This window comes from Tiliqua scincoides, chromosome 1 (genome assembly GCF_035046505.1).
Source record: "Tiliqua scincoides isolate rTilSci1 chromosome 1, rTilSci1.hap2, whole genome shotgun sequence".
NCBI lineage: Eukaryota > Metazoa > Chordata > Lepidosauria > Squamata > Scincidae > Tiliqua > Tiliqua scincoides.
The window spans coordinates 263,569,713-263,590,162 of NC_089821.1; the positions used below are offsets into that span (position 1 = coordinate 263,569,713).

A 20,450-nucleotide genomic window follows, 5' to 3' on the forward strand; every position below is an offset into this window, starting at 1 on the left:
GATACTGCCAGAAATCAAGCTGGCAATAAAATGTATGATGGCACCTTTCCAATTCTTAGCCCCCAAGTTAAACACTAGCTTGTCTGACTTACCCATACCAGATGCTATAATAACAGACAGGTCCGGGTAGATGGGACTTGTCAGCCTGGGAAGGCAGCTCATCTGAGAGAAGGAAAACTCTGATCCCAAAACTCCACTGCCTTGTGGCTATATCCAGTTATGGAAAAGGCTTCAGGAGTCAACCTTGACTTGACTTGACTTGACTTGAGGCAAAATCCGGAGCCGGAGTCCCTGAGGCAGTTCATGGCTGAACACAGTCACGCTCTGGCAACTCCTGCGACGCCACTGGAACCAACAGTATTGGCCTCTGCCTTTCCATTGGACCATTTCAGCGGCATGGAGAGGGGGGATTTGCTGCATGGGTAACAGCCTATCCTCCATACCTGCTTTACCCAGGCTTCACGCACTGGAGAGGACACTCTGTTCCAGAACCACCATTCAGAGCGACACCATAGTCTTCCAAGACTGAAGGATGCCAACACTAATAATAGACAGGTACCATGTACAACCCACAAGCCTTCTTGTGCTGCCCAAGCTTGTCCTGTGGCAGGTCTCTTTCTCACTGCCCCCCTGGAATCACTACCCCACAGGCAGGTCACCTGAGAGTGCTGGAATTTGAGACCAGCTCAAAAGCTTTGATGGTACACAGTTGCTGTGGAGGCAACTGACCTTGAATCCCACCCTTAGTGCTGGAGAGGCAAAGAATTGAATTGTTCCACCCTATCCTCAATATACTTGTTAAGAGTATAGAACTGCCACCTTTTTCAGTCTGCTACTGTACCTGTACCTTTCACAGAAGATGGATCTGGGCAGAAGGTGTGGTCTGGAGGTAGAGCTGTCACTTTTCTTTTAAAAGCTAAGCAGAATCAGTCCAGGTCTTTCTTGCCTTGGATGGGTGACTAGAAGCAGCTGGCTATAGATGGAGAAGTGCAGAGTGTGACGGAGTCAACTGGTAAACATCCCTCTTTGTCCCAGAAGAGCATTTGTTCCAGTGGTTGTCACTGACTGGTATCTCTGCTGTGACTTTTTTCTGATTGTGAGCCCATTTGGAAACCATTTTAATTTATTTTAATATGTAAACTGCTTTGTGAACTTTTTTGTTGGAAGTGGTATATAAATATTCTTAATAATAACAATGAGAATATTTTATTATTCACAATAAAATAGGAAATAATAATACAATCTTTTAGCAGGGGGAGAGTAACTGGCCCACCTAACCCCAGCACTGTCTGTTCTAGTGGCTGTCTGCTGGTATTCATTTGCATCTTTTTAGATTGTGAGCCCTTTTGGGACAGGGAGCCATTTAGTTATTTGATTTTTCTCTGTAAACCGCTCTGTGAACTTCGAGTTGAAAAGCGGTATATAAATACTGTTAATAATAATAATAATAATACAATCAATAATATTCCTCACATAACGTGAAATGTTGAAATTCTCTCCAGCTTTGCCTGTGGTATAATTGGTTACATTTACATTTACATACAGTTTATTTCAAAGATATATACCCTGTGTTTCTATCAATGGTCTCCAGGGTGGCTTATATAAGCATTCATTTATTTTATTAGTGTCTTTATATCTTGCCCTTTGGCCCTGAAGTGGGCCAACTAGGCAGCGGTCAAGGTCAATTACAACTAATGCAATAAACATCCAAAAAATATAAATCAATTTAAAGCAGAAAGACTGAGAGATAACAGGGAACAAAGACACAGCCAAGGGGGATCAGACCAGCTGGAATACACAGCAGGATAAAATGAACTTAGCTAAACACTGAAAGACCGTCCACAAGGGGGCCAAATGGGCCTCAAAGGTCAGGGAGTTCCATAAATTGGGGGCCACTGCTGAAAAGGCTCTGTCACATACCCCCAGGTAGATTTCTAAAGGCGGAGGAACACATCTGATGACAAATGAAAACAATACAAGAATAAAATACTCAATAAAACTGACAAAAACTATAAGCCATGTAAAAGCTGGAAACACGTCTTATAATTATATTCTGCCAAAAGTCTTGGGGAGTAAGAGAACTGTCAACTGTCACAGTAGGAGATAGTAGGGTATGTGCCAGGTGGGACAGTAGGGTATGTTTGGGGTGGGGTTCCATAATCTGGGGTCCACAACTAAGGCAGGCCTGTCCCTGGTGGTTGCACATCAGAAGGTGAGGGCACTTGCAGAAGGGCCTCAGGTTATTATTTCAGGACATAGAGCAGGTTCACAAGGGAGAAGGCTGCCCTTCAGATGGCCTAGTCCTAGGCTACTTACAATGCAATCCTAGCCATGTCGACTCAGAAGTAAGCCCCACAAAGACTTATTCCCCTGTAAGTGTGTATAGGATTGTAGCTTTAGGCGTTTACAGTGGGTCATGACCAGTACTTTGCACTGCACCTAGAAACAAACTGGAAGTCAGTGAAAGCCTTTCAATATTGATACCGATTGTCTGAATCACAAAAAGTAGTCTAAGATCACAAGCAAGGTACAAACCTAAGGCTAAGGAGGGTAGAAAGTTGAGTGAGGGGGAAGACTTAGGAGCCCCCAATTCTTGGGGCTATTACACCTTTGATACACACTAGATTTTCTACCAGGAATGGTATGACAGACATAATAATCAGACACCCAAAAAATAATCAGTGTCAACCACTTTCCCCTGTATCTTAAAAATAAGATAAATTGTCATACAGTAGCATTTAACTTCTCAACAACATTATTCTGGCCTTGACGGTCACTTGCACCTGGGTTCTGTTGTTAAGTATATTAGACTGTTCTTAACTTCCATCAGTGTCCATTCCATTGGGTAATAATATGTGATTCTGATGTTGTTTCCTATCACAATAATTGTTGACTTCTTGTTGCTGAGGGAGAGGGGTGTCTATGCTGATTTGAGGGGTGTCTATGCTGATTTGATTCATCAGTTGAAGAGGGATTTCTCCATCCATGTTTTCTTCAGATACTTGAGTCCTCAAAGGCTTCCTGCTTCTGAAGAGAAAGAGGAGAGGAAACCTGATGTGGCCACCAAAAGATCAGAAGGGGATGAGCTCTCACAAATCTCTCTAATGAAGTTAGGGCCCAATCCTATCCAACTTTCCAGCAGTTGTGCAACCATAGTGGGGCCCCAAGATAATGGAATAAACATTCCCTTGCCTTGAGGAGGCCTCCGTGACTGCCTCCACACCACAGGACGCACTGCATGCCACATTGGTATGACTGCACCAGCACTTCAAAATTGAATAGCATTGGGCCCTTAGTTTCTTCCACTGTTTTCCTTGCTTGCTTGGCCATAGCTCAGTAGCAGAGAAACTCGGGGGAATCCTTACCATAGACCAGGGGTCTCCAAACCCCAGCCCGGGGGCCAGATGCAGCCCACAGCAAGCCTCTTTCCGGCCCGCAGTCAACCTCTTGTCCCCTGAAAACCTCTGGCCCACTCAACTGAACGTGACCAGAAGTGTGCTCTGATTGTGTCTGAAGGGTGTTCTGAGGGCCAGAGAGGTTGAATGAATGAGGCAATTCATTCATTTATTCACTCATCTAAGTTCTATTTCTAATTTATTTATTTAAATTTTTTTTCCGGCCCTCCACATCACACCAGATATTTGATGCGGCCCTCTGAACAAAACGTTTGGAGACCCCTGCTATAGACAATACTGACCTAGAAGGAGCAATAGTTTGACTCAGTATAAGGCATCTTCATATTTGTTAGCTTATGGAAGATCACAATCTCTATACAGTGCCAAAAAAAAGTACTCCAAGAAAAATCAATGTTGTGATTAGAAATGGCATCATGAACAAATAATTGAGAGAGGCAGATGTTTATATAAGATGCACAGTCAAGAATGGGGTTGTGCTGGCCTGCCCTAACTACCTGACTTTTGTACAATAGGTTGCATGTTTTTATAGGGGTATACGCGTATAGAGGCCAATGCCTGTAGGCCTGATTTACCTGATGAGTAATCTATATCCTCTGAGTACAGATAGGATTGAAGACAGAGTTCAAAACAGCAATCTTTCTGGGTTTGTTTTGAATTTGTAGAGCAAGAATAACAGCAGGGAGGTAACTGACTGCCTCACTTTTTGAACTAGCAAACAAACCCTGAGTTTCTTCTCAGGAATCCTTGTGTGTCCAAGAGCTTCCAGCTCCATCACTCACCTGTCATCTTCCACGTCTTCAATGGTCTCTGGCAACCGGACGTTGGTTGTTTCAGGAAGCAGAAAGGCCACCAGCCCAGACAATGTGGCCACCACACCAAATATCAGGGGTGGAAGGTATTTCCAGGTGTCATCCAGTATCATGATCAGAGGTGCCAAGGAGCTGGCAGCCCGTGCCACAAATGAACAACAGCCAACACCGCTTTGCCTGCAATGATTGTAGGAACAAGGTGCAGCCATTTGTGGAATTTTACTAGAAACATCTCCAAGTCAGAGAGGAGAGGGATGGTTGTTCCAAAGAACCAAAATTTGTCTTGTTACCTGAGGCTTGGAATCAGTCTGCTTAAAGACAACACAGGACTTGCCTGGATCTCTGTGGGGTTCCCTGTGTCCTCTAGCCCAGAAGGCCACACCATTGTACTCACAGAACCATCCCTGTTGGTGCTCACCCCACCTGGAAAGCTTTCCCCTGTTGCAGCCCAGAGCAGCTCTTGAGGTGGAGCAGATCCAAGTAGCCCAATTGGGGCAGCTGTGGCTTTACCCGGGGCAAGGGGAAGGAATTCCCCTTGCTCTAGGCTGAGCCCCAACAGGCCCCAACCCAGCTTTGGATGCAGGGCAGGCCTGCCAGCCTGCCTTCTTCAGGGTCCAGCCTTCAACAGGATTGGGCTGTTAATCCATCAACTACTCATGCATTTGAATGAGGCAAGAGAATCCTGAGGTGCTATGGTGGACTGTGAAGGAATGACATTTTCAGATGCAGCCCCATATAAAACACTTCCTATAAGTAAAAGAAAAAATTCTAGCATATGGGGGTGGGGGGGAGGTCTGGTAGCCCACTGCAGTGCTACAGTTGTTTCAGTTGGCATCCTTCAGTCTCGGAAGACTATGGTATCGCACTCTGAATAGTGGTTCCGGAACAGTGTCCTCTCCAGTGTGTGAAGCCTGGGTAAGGTAGATAGGGAGGATAGACTGTTACCCATGCAGAAAATCCCCCCTCTTCACGCCGCTGAAATGGTCCAATGGAAAGGCAGAGGCCAATACAGTTGGTTCCAGCGACGTTGCAGGAGTTGCCAGAACGTGACTGTGTTCAGCCATGAACTGCCTCAGGGACTCCGGCTCCGGTTTTTGCCTCGAGGTTGACTCCTGAAGCCTTTTCCATAACTGGGTGTAGCCACAAGGCAGTGGAGGTTTGGGATCAGAGTTTTCCTTCTCTCAGATGAGCTGCCTTCCCAAGCTAATGAGTCCCATCTACCCAGTGGCTGTTTAGTCGCCTCTTACGACAAGTGCAGCCAAACTGAGTGCCTATTCTTATCCCCAGCCCCCAGGGGAAAGTCCCATCTACAGTTACCTACTTTTCAAGGAGTTTTAAGGGAGGCATTGAATAATGTGATTCCCTCACCCCAGTCTGGTGGTTCAGTATACTGTCCATTGTACCACCTCACAGCTCTGGGTAGACCAGATCAGAGATGTCTTTCTTTGGGTGACACACCCATAATCATAATGCATTTTCATGCTCTCAAAGACATTGGCTGGACTACTGAGCTCCTGCAAAATAATGAAAAATGTAGCCTAAAACAGAGGTGTGAAATGCTGTGTAACTGGGAGAATGGGTTTGGTTCACTTCCACCTCCATTGCTCAGAAAGTATGTGGTATGTTGGTTGGATTGTAGGTGGACACTTACCTGACAACTGTGGGGTAAAGTTCAGCCGTGTATAGGAAGACTGTTGTGAAGGAAGCTTCAGAGAAACCCTTTCCCAAGATGGCCACAGCAGATCGAACATGCCTGTGCTCTTACAAAGAAAGAAATAGGAGAAGTAAATCCCAATGTAATGGTGGCAGATACATGAGAAGTAGGGAAAAGCCACTAGATCAGAGAGACATCACTTCCAACCCTTTGGCTAGTGAAGAAAACAATCATGGCAAGCTGAATAATTGCTGTTTCATTTTATTGTTACTGATGGTGTATGTCATGCTGCATAGTTTGTATCTGTGCATCACTTTGGCCACTTTCTGGTAAAAGGAAAAGTGGGGTAAAAATGTTTGGAGGGAGAGAGAGTGAGGCAAATCAATTTGATTTGTTCCCCTTTACCTTCGGTAATATATATTGTAATCTCTGAACCCATGGAATTCATCTTTTTTCATAAACACTGCAATTCCCTGCTTTTCCCTCCATTTCCCCCTCACAATCTTTTCCCTATAATGCGCGCGCGCACACACACACACACACACACACACACAGGTCTATTGTTCAGATGCAGAATTAAACCGTGAGGAATTTTACATTTGTGACACTTATATTTTAAGGCTGCAATCCATTTTAAGCCCTGTTAACATACTTAACATACTTAAGCCCTGTTAATTTCCATAGGTGCAGAACTGGGAGCAAGACTGCAGTCAAATTTTTTTTTAATTGATTTGTACCCCACTTTTTCCCCCAGAGGGCATACAGAGTGGCTGAAATGAATGAACACAAGATGATGGGTACTGGCGACAGTTCCTTCTTTTGGAGAAATATATAATAACCCTAATCCTGCTGGGGCAAAGTTATAACAGCATTGGCAGTAATGTGCTTAATGGAGCTACAGAACTGGCAGGATTATTTGCCCACCTGCAGGGATGGCTGCGTTCAGTGCAACCAGGAATCCAGTTAGAATCAGAGTCCATGCCTGACAATGCCTGCGGCCCATATAATCCAGGACAAAATAGATACTCAGTTTGGCAGGGATCTCAATGGCCCCAAAGATAAACTGTGTCACATATGGATCCAAGCCAAAACCACTGATATTTAGACTGATCCCATAATAAGTAAACGCTGTACCAAACCTGCAAGGCAAACAAGAGACCAGTTACACATATTCAGCAACAATCAATGTTATTGTAACAGGAATGCTGTTATAATTTCTGGGGTTTCTGTTTAGCTAATCGTAAAGATGCCAGTTATCAGCCACACCTTTCAGACAGTGTAGGAAGTAAAGCAGGGCCCATATGCTTCACAATGCCCACCTGGCAAGACTTCCTTAAGCCTCAGCGCCTGTGGCAGGAGTCCTGCCCCCATTATCACAGGGGCCAGGTACAAGGTTTTACCCCAAACCCCCAGCTACTTGGCACTGCCCCATTTGCCCCTGTGGGCACAAGAGAAACAGTGTCAGCTAGAATACAGCCAGTGAAAGAGACAGAAGAAAGAAGCTTTGCTAAAAGAAAAGTTTTGTTAGGTGGTGACTGAGCATTAGTTAGTTCCCAATTACACAATTACACATTGTTTAATCCTCGTGCAAGTGAGAAGGCAGCCAACTCCAGTGGCACCCACTAGTTGGTGCTACTTTAATTGTTTTTTAATGTGCTGGTGAAACTGACACGGTTTTGCCCTGCTTCTTCTGACTCACCAGGGGTGGGAGAAGCACAAGGTGGGGAAGCCTTGAGCACTACTTTTTCAATATACAGTATTTTTCTAGTGCCCTTCCTCCAAAGAGCTCAGGGTTTTTTCCTCACAACAACCCTGTGAGATAGGTGAGGCTGAGATAAAGTGACTGGCCTAAGGTCACCCAGAGAGCTTCATGGCTGAAGGGGGATTCAAACCTGGATCTTCCAGGTCAAAGTCCACCTCCCAAACCACTACACCACCCTGGCTCTCAATATCTCCATTTTATGCTGGGGATCCATTCCTGAGAAGATGAGCACTGTGTGAAACAGTGGTAGAGAGAGAGAGATGGATGAAAATGGTTTTATTTTTTATGGATTTCAGTATGCTCCTTTAAAAAAAAAAAGGCTGAAAGTGGTGCAATGTGTTTTTATTCAAAAATAACATTTTAATCGATGGTAAAGCAATTTTATTAATTGTAATCATTATATAGGCAGAATGCGTCAGCAGCCAATGCCACAGGCGATAAATCATGCTATTTTTTATTTACCACTTTCGACTGCCCCTAGTTATAGGAGATGTTGTTGAAGGAAAATGATTGGTCTGTTGCTCCCATTGGCTTTGGTGGCTGTCACTCATCTGAGGATGAAGAGCACTGTAATGGAACAGCACTAAAGAAAGTAGCACTATTGGGGGCATTACTGTACATTTGTGTGCACTGTAATGTTGTGTGCATAAACATGGTAAAATTGCCCTCACAAACACATTGCAAAAGCTGATGAGGTGGAGGGAAAACTTTGCCAGTTTCACAGCTCCTACAATAAATGATAACCATAGGATGATGGCAGCAAAGGATGGGTGCTAAAGGAGTGGAGAGGCAGAAGTGCCCATAAATCACCAACATTGTGCTGGTGGGAAAACAGCACAACAGTCAGTTCACTTCTAAAGGGATTGTGTTGCTTCTATGGTGGAAGCTTTGAAAAATTCACAATGATTCTTGAAAAAATGGAGGACAACAGGGGAAGTCAATGGTTTGCTTACCCCTCTGGTTGTAAAAAATGATGCTAACCTATCACTTTATAGGTGTGCCAGACAGATAATAAAGAATTGTGGCTGTTTCCATCATTCTAGTTTGGCCCTCTGCCATGCAAACATATACAGGTAAGTCTTTTTTTGGGGGGGGGGGTTTGATGGACATTTTAATTCCAACTGCAACCAAATGCAACAGCTTCCAAGAGAGTTGACGTCTTCCTTCTCTTGAAAATCCTGGGAAAAAGTGCAGTTGTCACCAGATCTCTGGGAAAACATTCATACCATACAATGGTGGAGCAAAGTGTGATCTTCCTTAGTTTGGGAGTCTTCACCAAGTGCCAGTAGAAATAACTCCTGGACTCATCGATGGTCACTGTCTTCTGAAGGACCTAGACTTGCAGGTGAAGGAAGTAGCAGAGAAAGAGAAAATACCTCTCAGAACTTTGTGGATTTCTTTGTGATGTCTGAAAAGATACTAGCAGTTTCTTGGACTAAGAGGCAGGTGTACAAGTCAGGTATTTAGATTATTTGGGGGAAATACCCTGATACGAATTAACAAATGGAGGTCCATATACATCTGCATACCATTCATTTATTTATTTAGCTATGTAGACCATTTTATGAACTACTCTTTGTTGAAAAGCAGTATACTGTATCAGGGATGGGTCATGACTCAGATGACTTGGACTCAACTCGCGAAAACAAGCAACTCATATTTTTTGTGACTCCAATGGACTCAAGTCAGTCATGCAAGTCAAAAACTTAGGCATTGACTCAGAGGTTTTACAGTGAAAATTAAAAGAATAGACTTGAGTCAGAACTTGCTTTTGTGTGTGCTTGCAACTCCGTTTTGTGTGCTTGCTTGCTGTTTTTCACCGCTTCCACAGCTTAACTTATTTCTCCAAATGACTCAGACCCGAGTCAAAATGACTCAAAAAATGGCTTTGAACAAGTTGCAACAGCTGCCATTATGACTCGTGGGTGACTCAAATCAAGGGTGCGGAGACTTGGGACTTGACAAGCACACTGTAGCTCCGACATATCCCTGTACTGTATGAGTATTCTGAACAGCCCAATCCTATCCACCAGAATGCATGTTCTGCCAGCAGAAGCAGCAGGATCATGGCATGCACCATGCAACATCATTACATTCACTGATGCCACCAGTGAGAGCAATGGGGCCTCCAGTGCAGTCTGCTAGCATCAGCTAAGTTGGCAGTATGGGGGGTAGGCAGAGAGGTGGAGGGAGTGGGAGGAATGGGAACATTTCTAGGCAGGGAGGGGGAATGTACCAGGGCAAAGAGGAAGGAGAAGAGGGTGGACCTAGTTGTAATGGCACACACCAGATCCTCTAGTGTTTCACTCACTTCTGGGGTTATCTTAGAGCCAAAATCCTTCTTGCCATTGATTTTGGCACATCTGGAAAGGTAGCCATGTGCTGCCTTCACATCCCTCTTGGTCAGAAGCCACCGGGCAGATTCTGGGAGCCACCTGGTAAGGAGCAGAGAAGAAACACTGAAGACCGAGAGGGAATAATCACGAAGAAAACCATCAGTTCCTCTCTCATCTATGAATAGACCCAAAGAGAATCAGGAAAGAATCTGGGTTTTCCTCCTGGAGCTCTTCCAGCCCTTTCCATGGAAATATTGCTTGCTACTTGTTATTCATGCTACCCACAGCAAGCAATACCATTTTGTCATCACACTAATGCAGGGGGATAGCCTTGTGAGGGTGGGGCAGGACCATCTTTCTTACCAAAAAAAAATAGCCTTTATAGGTTCATATATTACAGGGAATGTCAATGTTCACATGTTGATAGTCTCAAATTGATTTTGTGGCTATCTGAAAACTCCAAAGATACCCTGGTGTATGCCTGGTAAGCAGGGGCATATTTTAGACACCAATAAGATCTATCTGGGACTGCAGAGTTTTATGCAGATGCTCACCAAATTCAGTTATGATCTATAATGCAGAGATACACATGCCAGCCCTGCAGCAATACACCCATGGCCTCCAAAAGAACATTTTGGAACACCTGGAAGAAAAGTGCAGAATGGGGGAAGGGTTGTGAAGTGGCATGGGATTAACATCATGGATGCCATCCACCCAATGTTTGTGTCACAAGCAATGGTTCCATAAGGTTCCATATGTGGTTCCATAGCACAAGATATACCAGAATTGCATCAGCAATTCCAATGAGATATGGTGGTTGGTGATTGACTTTTATTCATCCTACTGATGTTCTTGATTCTGGCTCTGTTATACAATCATATCCATTTGAAATCTATTTTGTTGTTGACTGTAGTTTTAGCTCTATTGAACAGAAACAATTCAATAAAGAGATGAAAGGGGGGAAAGGAAAAGATGCAGCTGCTGCTAAGTACTTCTCTGAGGATCTCAGAACCCTCCCGAGCCTAAGAGATTATCCACCAGACTTTCTGTATTACCTCCATAGGAGGAGCAGGAAAAGAAGGAAGAGGAAACTGGGAAAAATGGGTAATAGTTGTGTCACCATGAGGTAGCGTGTATAGAAAACTCTTTTGATACTCACGGTGAATATTAGGATTTGATTTGGTAACATTCCACCATCACTTACCAGCAAACGACAGTGCCAAGGAGACAGGGGGAAGTCACAGCAAGCAGGAGCCAGCGCCAGCTTCGAATCAGATATGCCACTAGTGCCAAGAGCATGTACCCCACCGACCAGGAGAGGCCACTGATGGTGCCACAGAAAGTGCGATGTTCTATGTCTGTCCATTCCACAACTAAAGGTAAAAACCACAACTCCTTTTAGATTCAACTCACCCTTTATGTGGCGCAGCAAAGTAACAGCCAGTCAGTCCCATAACTCATGCTCCTGGCTATAGCCAAGACAGTGACACATCAGCTAAAGCTAGATCCTATATTCAAGTATGCAGAGCCACTCAGCTTTGTTCCTCTCTGATTAAGAGTCTTTCCTCGCAATCAGTGTGTGCCTCAATTGACTTGAGCTGTTGATTGCAGTGGCGTAGCTAGAAGGGGTGCAAAGCACTAAGTTTTTCAGGGAGCCTCACCGCAGCGTGCAAGGTCCCCCTCCCCTTCGGAGCCATTTCAGGCAGGGAGAGCAAAACAGAGGAGTACGCCTCCATTTTGCTACCACCTCCTGGAATGGCTCTGAAGTGGGGCCCCTTACACGTTGCAGTGAGGCTCCCTGAAAAAAATTAGTGCTTTGCTAACCCACTGGTTGAATGACACTTCTGCAAATTCCTTTTCAATTCTGAAAGGATGATAGCCTGCCCACTACAAATAGATAGGTTTAGGGTAGGCTGGTAAAAATAGTCTTGCAATGGAAAGTCATTCTTGCTGAAAGGGGAGAGCCATAAGGGTGTGCACATCTTTTCGCATAAACAGAGCAGTGCTCCCCAGCCCAGGAGAGGTCGAGTATACAGCCTACAAAGAATATCAATTATATTAAATGAAAAAGTCAACCAAAGATTCATTAAGTGGGAAGATAAGGCTGTGGAGAGCACGTAATAAAATTATCCATAATCCAAAGTAGGGTCATGATACTTGATATAAGACTAACCATAGTAACCATAGGTATCGGGGCACTTGTGTAGCCACATTCTATACACTTTTTGGTCAGTCCCCAGGTTATGGAATGTCCTCTTCCTTGAAGTCTGTTTAGGCCCCTTGTTGTCAGTTTTTGTTTTTTCCCATCTGTTTGAAACTTTTCTGTTCAGGGAGGTGTTTCAGTGAAATTGCTGCCCCACCTGGGTTTTTTTTCTTTCTTTCGTTTTATTGCAGTGTTTCTCAAACTGTGGGTTGGGACCCACTAGATGGGTTGCAAGCCAATTTCAGGTGGGTCCCCATTCATTTCAATGTTTTATTATATTAGACTTGATGCTCCCATTGTACATGACTGCATTTGGGGAAAACTTGCAGATCTGTACTTTTAACAAGCTACTATATATATGCTTTTAACAATGATAGTAAATGGAACTTACTCCTAGGTAAGTAAGGGGAGGATTGCAGCCTAGCATTGTTAAAAATTTTCCTGCTTAATGATGTCACTTATGGTCATGACATCACTTCCAGTGGGTCCTGACAGATTCACATTCTAAAAAGTAGGTCCCGGTGCTAAAAATTTGAGAACCACTGTTTTATTGGATTGATATTTTGATCTACTACTTATGAATTATTCTTTGTTTAAAGTGTTGTTTTATTTTTATTTTGATGATTTTATTGATTACTGTATTGTATTTTAACATTGTGTAAGATGCTTCAAGGGCAAAGAGGCAGGATAAAAGCCTTAGGGTAAATAGATAAGCAAATAAAACCATGGTGATGGCTGCACTTTCTGGGAGAACTACTGGATTACTACTATGAAAGAGAACCTATTCAATATATGCACATTATCCACTGTATCCCAGCAGTTATAATGCACTGTATCCAAGAAACTGCAGGCTGAAATGCAAAAACATACACAAAGTTGCAGGTAATAGTGTAGGTGTATGTAGAGTACAGGAAGAAAAGCAGAGCACAACAAATTAGCAGCAGCCATGGATCCCAGCAGGATACAATCTGAAGACATGTGAAGTAGCCATTGAGTTGAAGTTAAGCAAGCTGGGTCCAGCCAGTCCTGGATGAGAGACTGCCTGGCAGCCCCACATAACTGCCTTCAGTTACAGCACAGAAGAAAGATGGGATAGAAATGTATTAAATAAATCAGGAAGGCAGAGCCCAGGCGTTTTCTGCCAAACCATGAAAAGCTTCACCTCTTGTTCAGGGCATCTCACCTAATATGAAGGAGATGATGGACAGGCCTGTCAGCCCCACCCCACAAAGTGACCTCATAATGATGAACATCACGTAGGATACTGAAAAAGCTGCCATGATCCCAAAGAATGTCGTAACAATGAAAGCGAACAGAAGCATCCTCCTCCGGCCAAACCTGGGGGTCAAAAGAAGAACACAGGTGCTGGTTTCCTTCCAGAGAGAACAGTACAAGGCTCACCTCTGATCGCCTTGCTCTATCAGATGAGCAGTTGTCTTTTTTCCTGTGTCACTGACTCTCACTGTCTAGATTTGCCTTTCCGTAAGTCAGTGATTTTCAATCTTTTTCATCTCGCGGCACACTGGCAAGGCACTAAAATGGTCAAGGCACACCATCAGCTTTTTGATAATTGACAAGGCACACTGTGCTGTCAATGGGGGCTCACATCCCCCAATGGTTCTATTGATAATGACCCTCTCCCAAATTCCCACAGAACACCTGGGGACCATTCATGGCACACCAGTGTGCCACGGCACAGTGGTTGAAAATGGCTGCCGTAAATGATCAGGAAGTGGCTTCCTTGAGGCTATGGGAGGGCTATAGTTCAGTGGCAGAGTACATCCTTTGAATGCAGCGAATCCCAGCTTAGATCCCTGGCAAATCCAAGTAAGGCAAAGAAAAAAGTCCTGGCCATCTGCTGCCCATCCATGTTGAAGATTCTGAGCTAGATAGACCATGGTCTGGCTCTGCATAAAGCAGCTTCCTGTGTTCCAGTGACCAGGTCTCAATCGGAGAAACCCAAGGGTCAAATTAGGTATCTATGCCCTTTTATGAGACATGCTCCCAACTTGAATCACCTCTTAAAACAAAACAAAATGTAAAAGGAGGGGGATCATCCTCACGAGAACCATGGCACATAGGAAGGGGGAGGTCAACCTTTTCCCCATATATTGTTTTCCAACCAAAGTGGCCCCTCCAGTTGGTTTTTGTTCTCAAGGCAGCTATTTATAGCAAATAGCCACTGTGGGGAAAGAACGCTGTTTCCAGTGGTGATCTTTAGCAAGAAACAGTGCACAGAGAAAGAATTTGCCACCTTGTACACCATGGTCCTTATCAAGATCAGGACCCAACAGGCATAAATGGTGGCAGTAAGCCGCTGCCACACCACTTGCTCTCTCTTCTGAAGAGAAGCAAGAGCCTGCATGTGGAGACACATTGAAGGGCAGCAATGGAGACTGTGAGATGCCTGCTGGTGGTAGCGGCTGCCTTGCGGTCACTGTGGGCCCTGCCAGGGTGCTGTAGCCTCAGCAGCTGCCCAAGGATGCCAACCCCTGACACCCACCCTGCTGCAGTACCTAGAAGCAATAAAGTTCCCACTTGCTGGGGAAAGAATTTCATTTTCTCAGTATCAATAAATATTATACATAGTAAATATCTATGTCAATATATCAATATCTATCGGTCGGTCGGTCGGTCGATAGATCGATTGATAAATAGTTTTCTATCGGAGAAAATAAGAAAACTAAGAAAATGTGATGTGGTTTCCCAAGAAGTGCTTCCTCTGAGGGAAGACATCAGGATCTCTGGCAACTAAATAGATATGTTTTGCAGGGAAAGGACCTTACGTGAGGGATTTCATGCTGTATTGTGGGAACAGAAGGATGGCAAAGGGGGAATATTTCCTTGCTATACTTCAGCATTAATATTAAACTCACCCTGTCCTTCTCAGTATGAGCCAACAGTGACTTCTTGTGGACAAATAAACTCATCACAAGTCTTCAGAAGTTGCAGTTTCCACAAGAACACAGCACAGACACCTCACATTTCATTTCTGCCATAAAGCTCAGACATTTTGACCAAAAGATACAGTCCTTCCTCTTCAGAAACAGTTATTCTTGCACAGAATGATAAGTAATCCTAGGGTGCAACCCCAACATATAAGGAGGGGGTCACAAACTTGTTTTACATTTTTAAAACAGTTTATTCATGCATTTGTTAGTAAAGCAGTTTTGCCTGCCCCAGGGCTTAGCAGTGAGTCAGTCTAGGAACATGAGTACTTTCTGACCTGTCAGACAAGTAGCCAAAAAGGACAGAACCAAAGGTGACACCGATGAAAAAGAAGGTGGCAATCGCTTGGTTGAGGCCTTTCTTCTCACACACCAGGTCCCACTGGAATATTAGAACCAATAAGGTAAGAGAGAAGGAGAAAGTTTAGCTTAGCAAATTCCAGCTGTCCTCCAGCCAAAAGGTCAGGGCCGTTGTATGCCTCTGTGCTCCCAATGCCTCTAGCATCTGTCCTGCCCTTCGATGTGAAGCCAGAACTTTCTGCACACTCAGCCATTCATGCCTTATTTGCACCCACTCTTACACTTGCTTATATTACTGCCTGCCTTCTGTTTCTTCAGTCAGAAACAGCCTGTTTAAAGTGTTTGGTTCTTTAATTCATTCAAAAGGTTCTAGCCCTTATTGTTGAGCCCTACATAGCTTGAACAGTATAGTTTGTGGAGGCACTGGATTCAAGCGCTACATACCTGGTGACTAACAGATTATATTTAACAGGTTTATTTAACAGGCTCCCAGATAGGGGTCTTAATATAGGCCTGCAGCAGGGTTTTTTCCTAGCTTAAGGGAAGCAAAGGACAAGATCTTGAGGTGGCAATGCACCTTAATTCTTCATGCCTGAATTCTTTATGCCTACCGCCACCTATAGGTTTTCAGAATTTTTATGACCATGTGCTGTGCTGCCTTTATAAATTACATTTCAGATATTAAATGTTTAATTCTTTGAATTTTATTTTGTATTTTACCTATTTACCTGTAAGCTGCCTTGAGCTTTTGGAAAGGTGGGGTATCAATGTTTTAAACAAAAACAAACAAATACAATGCATAAAGATAATGGCAATGTCTCTTAAAAGGAGGGGAAACAAAGGTTTGAAGCTGCAGTGGTGGGGGGATAGGAGTTCTCTGCCCCACAAAGTGTTCCCAGCCAAATTCTGTTCTGCAACAGAAGACAGAAGCTAATGGAGAGATGGCTGACTAATTACTATCTTCTGTGCTATTTGGTTTCTGCACTGGTCTGAGCTTTTCTATTATCTAATTTGGATGAAACTGTCCAGTCGCATCCATTGACACTTCTCTTGGGCACTTGCTCTTTGGTACATTAAATTATGAGTGATTTGAAAGATGATGTTTGTTAGACATGAGGAGGAACCCGGGGCAATGCGGGACACTGGCTCTCTGCCTCCAACTGCTAGAAATCTTGTTCAAACACCTCTCTGGCTTCTGCAAGTTCAGTACTCATCATCCACATACCTTCAAGTATTATCATCATAGCCATAACGGCAAGCAATTTGCTTTAAAAAAAAAAAAGAAGTAAAGTTCCCAAAAAGCTGGATTTGGGGGCCTAAAACTGCATTTTGCACTTCACCAAAGCTCCCATAACAATCACAGTGTTCAGATAGCCCTGGCAATGATCTGCTCATTAAATAATCAAGGCTCCAGTCTGCATTGCTAATTTTTCAAAAGTGTCATTTCTGAATATTCAAGGAGGTGGACTGATAATCTGGGGACATTTGCATGCTTGTTCCAATGCAAATAGCATCCAATGCCTCCTGTACTCCAGTATTTTCCAGTTGCAAAACTGAAGCCGCCATTGGCTCTGATAAACAGCGCCCAATCAGGAAGCACATTAACGGAGCACGCAGAGTTGATGCTTACAGAAAAATCCCCCCATGGATTCCAAGGCTTCTGAGGTTTAGTTTTAAATAAATGCAAGAGTGAAAATGTGACAATGACTAGACATGGAATGACGTTTTGGAAAGGACTTGAAAATTACATTTTCTCATTGTCTTCTATAGAAATATAAAGCAAGTATTACTGTAGTCAAAGTGTGGTGTGCCGTAGGCTCACCTCTCTTCAGTTTCATCATAACAACATCCACACATAATCACTCACCACATTCCTGCACAATTGGCAAGGAAACACCATGTCGCACAACAGAGGTACATTGAATACCTACCTCAGTGGCTGTGGTTGATACATACTGTGAGTGATTGTAGACCCATCCCGCTTGGCAGTTCTGGATAGATGAAGTGTTGCTCAACTCCCAGGAAGAATTTCCCAGCAGGTGAAATTGTGGCCTAGAGAACATCCTACAGGAACTCCGTGTCCCATCAAGCTCTCTTGGGAGACTGATATGGAAAGCTTCATCTTGGCTGACATTTGAAACGCCAGCCAGGGTGGAGACAGCGCAGTGGTGAGGTGGGGAAGCAGAGATGAAATTGTGCAACAAGAAATGCATGGGAATGACCACTCTTGGGATGCTAACCATCAGGAAAATCAGCACCTGATATTTCCCAAAACCACCTACTGCCTGGAGGAGCTCCTCAAATTTCATTGTTGTTTAGCAAAAAATGGTGCAAAACAAGATGAAGAAGATGCAGGACCTTGAATGAATGATCAGAATAACTGGAAGACGACTGGCCATATAGTGATGATTAAGAATCTTGATCGTGTTTAACATGGTATTTTCACAGTGAACAAGGAGCCATACAGACCTAGCACACAAAAAGTCATGCGATTTGGAAGTTACAAGTTTCTTTACAGCAAGCTCACAAGAGCAGTATTGTGTTCTCTTTCAGCTACTCTGCAAAGTAAAGAGACTATATAGTCATAAGTTTAACAGGAAGCTCAAGAGAGAAGTGCGCCATTTGACCCATTGAACTGCTAAGTAATTTTGGACATAACTGGATTCAACTTACATGGTCTGTGGGGGGGGAGAATAAGAGAAAAACAGGGCTCACAGAAAACTTGTGTGCGTGGTGGCTATTAAAAGGAAAATGTTTGAATGAAGGAAAAATTATTTAACATTATCAGTTCTTTGATTCCGTTTTTTAAAGCCTTGCAAATAAGATCACAAGCTGTACTAGCCCCAAAACATTTTAATTAGCCGTTGTAACATAAAAGGGGTCTCAAAAGAGACTCTGGTAACAGGGCTCAGACATTGAGACATGTTACCAGCAGTGGTTTTTTAAAAACATGCGTAAGATGCACATATGGGGGGGGGGGAGACAACTTTGTATGCAGGTACTGCTCTTGCATCACAACTACAGTGGTCAGGTGGCATGTTTACATATACATGACATCCTTTAGTCTCGGAACACTATGGTATCGCGCTCTGAATGGTGGTTCTGGAACAGTGTGTCCTCTCCCGTGCGCGAAGTCTGGGTAAAGTAGATATGGAGGATAGACTGTTATCCATGCAGCAAATCCTCCCCCTCCATGTCGCTGAAATGGTCCAATGGAAAGGCAGAAGCCAATACGGTTGGTTCCAGCGGCGTTGCAGGAGTTGCCAGAGCGTGACTGTGTTCAGCCGTGAACTGCCTCAGGGACTCCGGCTCTGGATTTTGCCTCAAGGTTGACTCCTGAAGCCTTTTCCATAACTGGATGTAGCCAGAAGGCAGTGGAGGTTTGGGGTCAGAGTTTTCCTTCTCTCAGATGAGCTGCCTTTCCAGGCTAACGAGTCCCATCTACCCGGTGGCTGTTTAGTCGCCTCTTACAAGTACAGCCAAACTGAGGGCCTATTCTTATCCCCAGCCCCCAGGGGAGACATGACATGACATACAGTAATATTTCATGACCATTTGACTCCATGATTCCAAACGGACCAAAAAATCCTCCATCTACTGAATGCTAGGTATTCTGCTAAAAGGGTAATAGACCCTTTGAAAACTCAGATTTACCGCGCAAGAACTGCCCCTTCCCTCACGGCTTTTCAGCAAGAGCTCAAAACCTCTTTGTTTTGTTAAGTGTGTGCTGGTGGTTGCCTCTTCTGTTGTATTACTTTCTGCTTTTCCTCTACAGATATTGTGTGTTTTTTTTGCCAACCCCCCTACTGTTTTCATTATTTTATTCATTTTGTATTTATTGTTTTATTTATTCTAAGCTTCAATGTTGTTATTTTTTTAAATGAAACTTGTAAGCTGCCTTGAGCATTTGCCTTGGAAGAGGAAAGGGGGACACGCATACATTTTTAAAAAAATAAATAAATATGTCCCTGCTTTAAGAAATGGAGTCTGCCTCCCCAATTCATTATGAAGCTGCCTTCCATGAAGGAACCTGCAAGAACCGCTGCTCCAGTGTGCCCAGGAATGAGGCTGGCCCAAGATCTCCTGATGCCTGAGGCGGCATGCCAATCACAGCCTCCCCTTACCTGGTAATGCGCCAGCTTCTGCTCCTCCCGTTCTCTAGATTGGAAAAGGAGGAGCAGGTTGAAGCAGGAGGGAAGGGGGTGGGCTCCAGCATAGTATTCAGTGATGTATATTTGGAATGCAGATAGCAATGCTGAGCTCACATCTCAGCTGAGATGTGACAGTTCTTCTTAAATGTGTGAAGGGCTTTGTAGAAGAACTCTGCGTATGAATGGTTGTTTCACCCCAAGCTGAGGTTCCAGGTGATGATCCCATAGCTGCCTAGTGCCTTTGGGGGTATAATAAGGTGAGATGTTACTGCATTTGTGTCCCTCCCTAGGAGACCCCCATGACCTTTCCTGCTGTGCTGTCTCCAGCATCATCTGTGAAGTTCTCCTTGGGAGAGATTCAAGTAAACCAAGGAGACCTTTCTGGACTCCAAGAATTGGATTGCTAGCTACCGCGAGTATGTGCGACTGAAAAGTAGAGGGTGGTTGCGATGAATGCTGGCAACAATAGCTGACTAGGCAAGGAAATGGGCTGCCCGATCCATTGCTGCCTCGACACTGGTACTGCAATCCCAGCACCAGCTCTGGGTGTCACAAACATGCCATAAGGCATATTTGCACCACCCAGGGAGTAAATGGCACTGGCAAGGAGGCCTGCAACACCCCATCAATGCTGCAGGCAGAGCCCCAGCTGCTGCCAGTGAGCAGATAAGCACTGAGTGGCATGGGGAGGGTGGTGGGAGGGAGTAGGGGAGGTGTTCCTGAACGGAGAAAGGGTGGAACAAGGGAGGGGCAGGCCCAGGAGGGGGGTGGGATCGGTGGAGGCCTCCTCTGCCAAATCCTATTACCTGTATTGGGCTTGAAAGTCCACAGGGGGCTACTCAAGTCTGCACCCTCAAAATAGCTGGCACAG

At 44.3% G+C, this 20,450-nt stretch overlaps 1 protein-coding gene across 1 annotated transcript; it reads right to left on the minus strand.

Moving 5' to 3' along the window:
• Positions 1-2,816: 2,816 nt before the first annotated feature.
• Positions 2,817-17,737, minus strand: LOC136647788 (solute carrier family 22 member 7-like). Its single transcript, XM_066623560.1, has 10 exons — positions 17,360-17,737; positions 15,407-15,510; positions 13,364-13,518; positions 11,182-11,350; positions 9,953-10,076; positions 8,868-8,974; positions 6,804-7,018; positions 5,877-5,985; positions 4,196-4,402; positions 2,817-3,027 (listed from the first exon to the last, which is right to left on the minus strand). The coding sequence occupies exons 1-10, from the start codon at positions 17,735-17,737 to the stop codon at positions 2,817-2,819; spliced, it is 1,779 nt and encodes a 592-aa protein (XP_066479657.1).
• Positions 17,738-20,450: the final 2,713 nt, after the last annotated feature.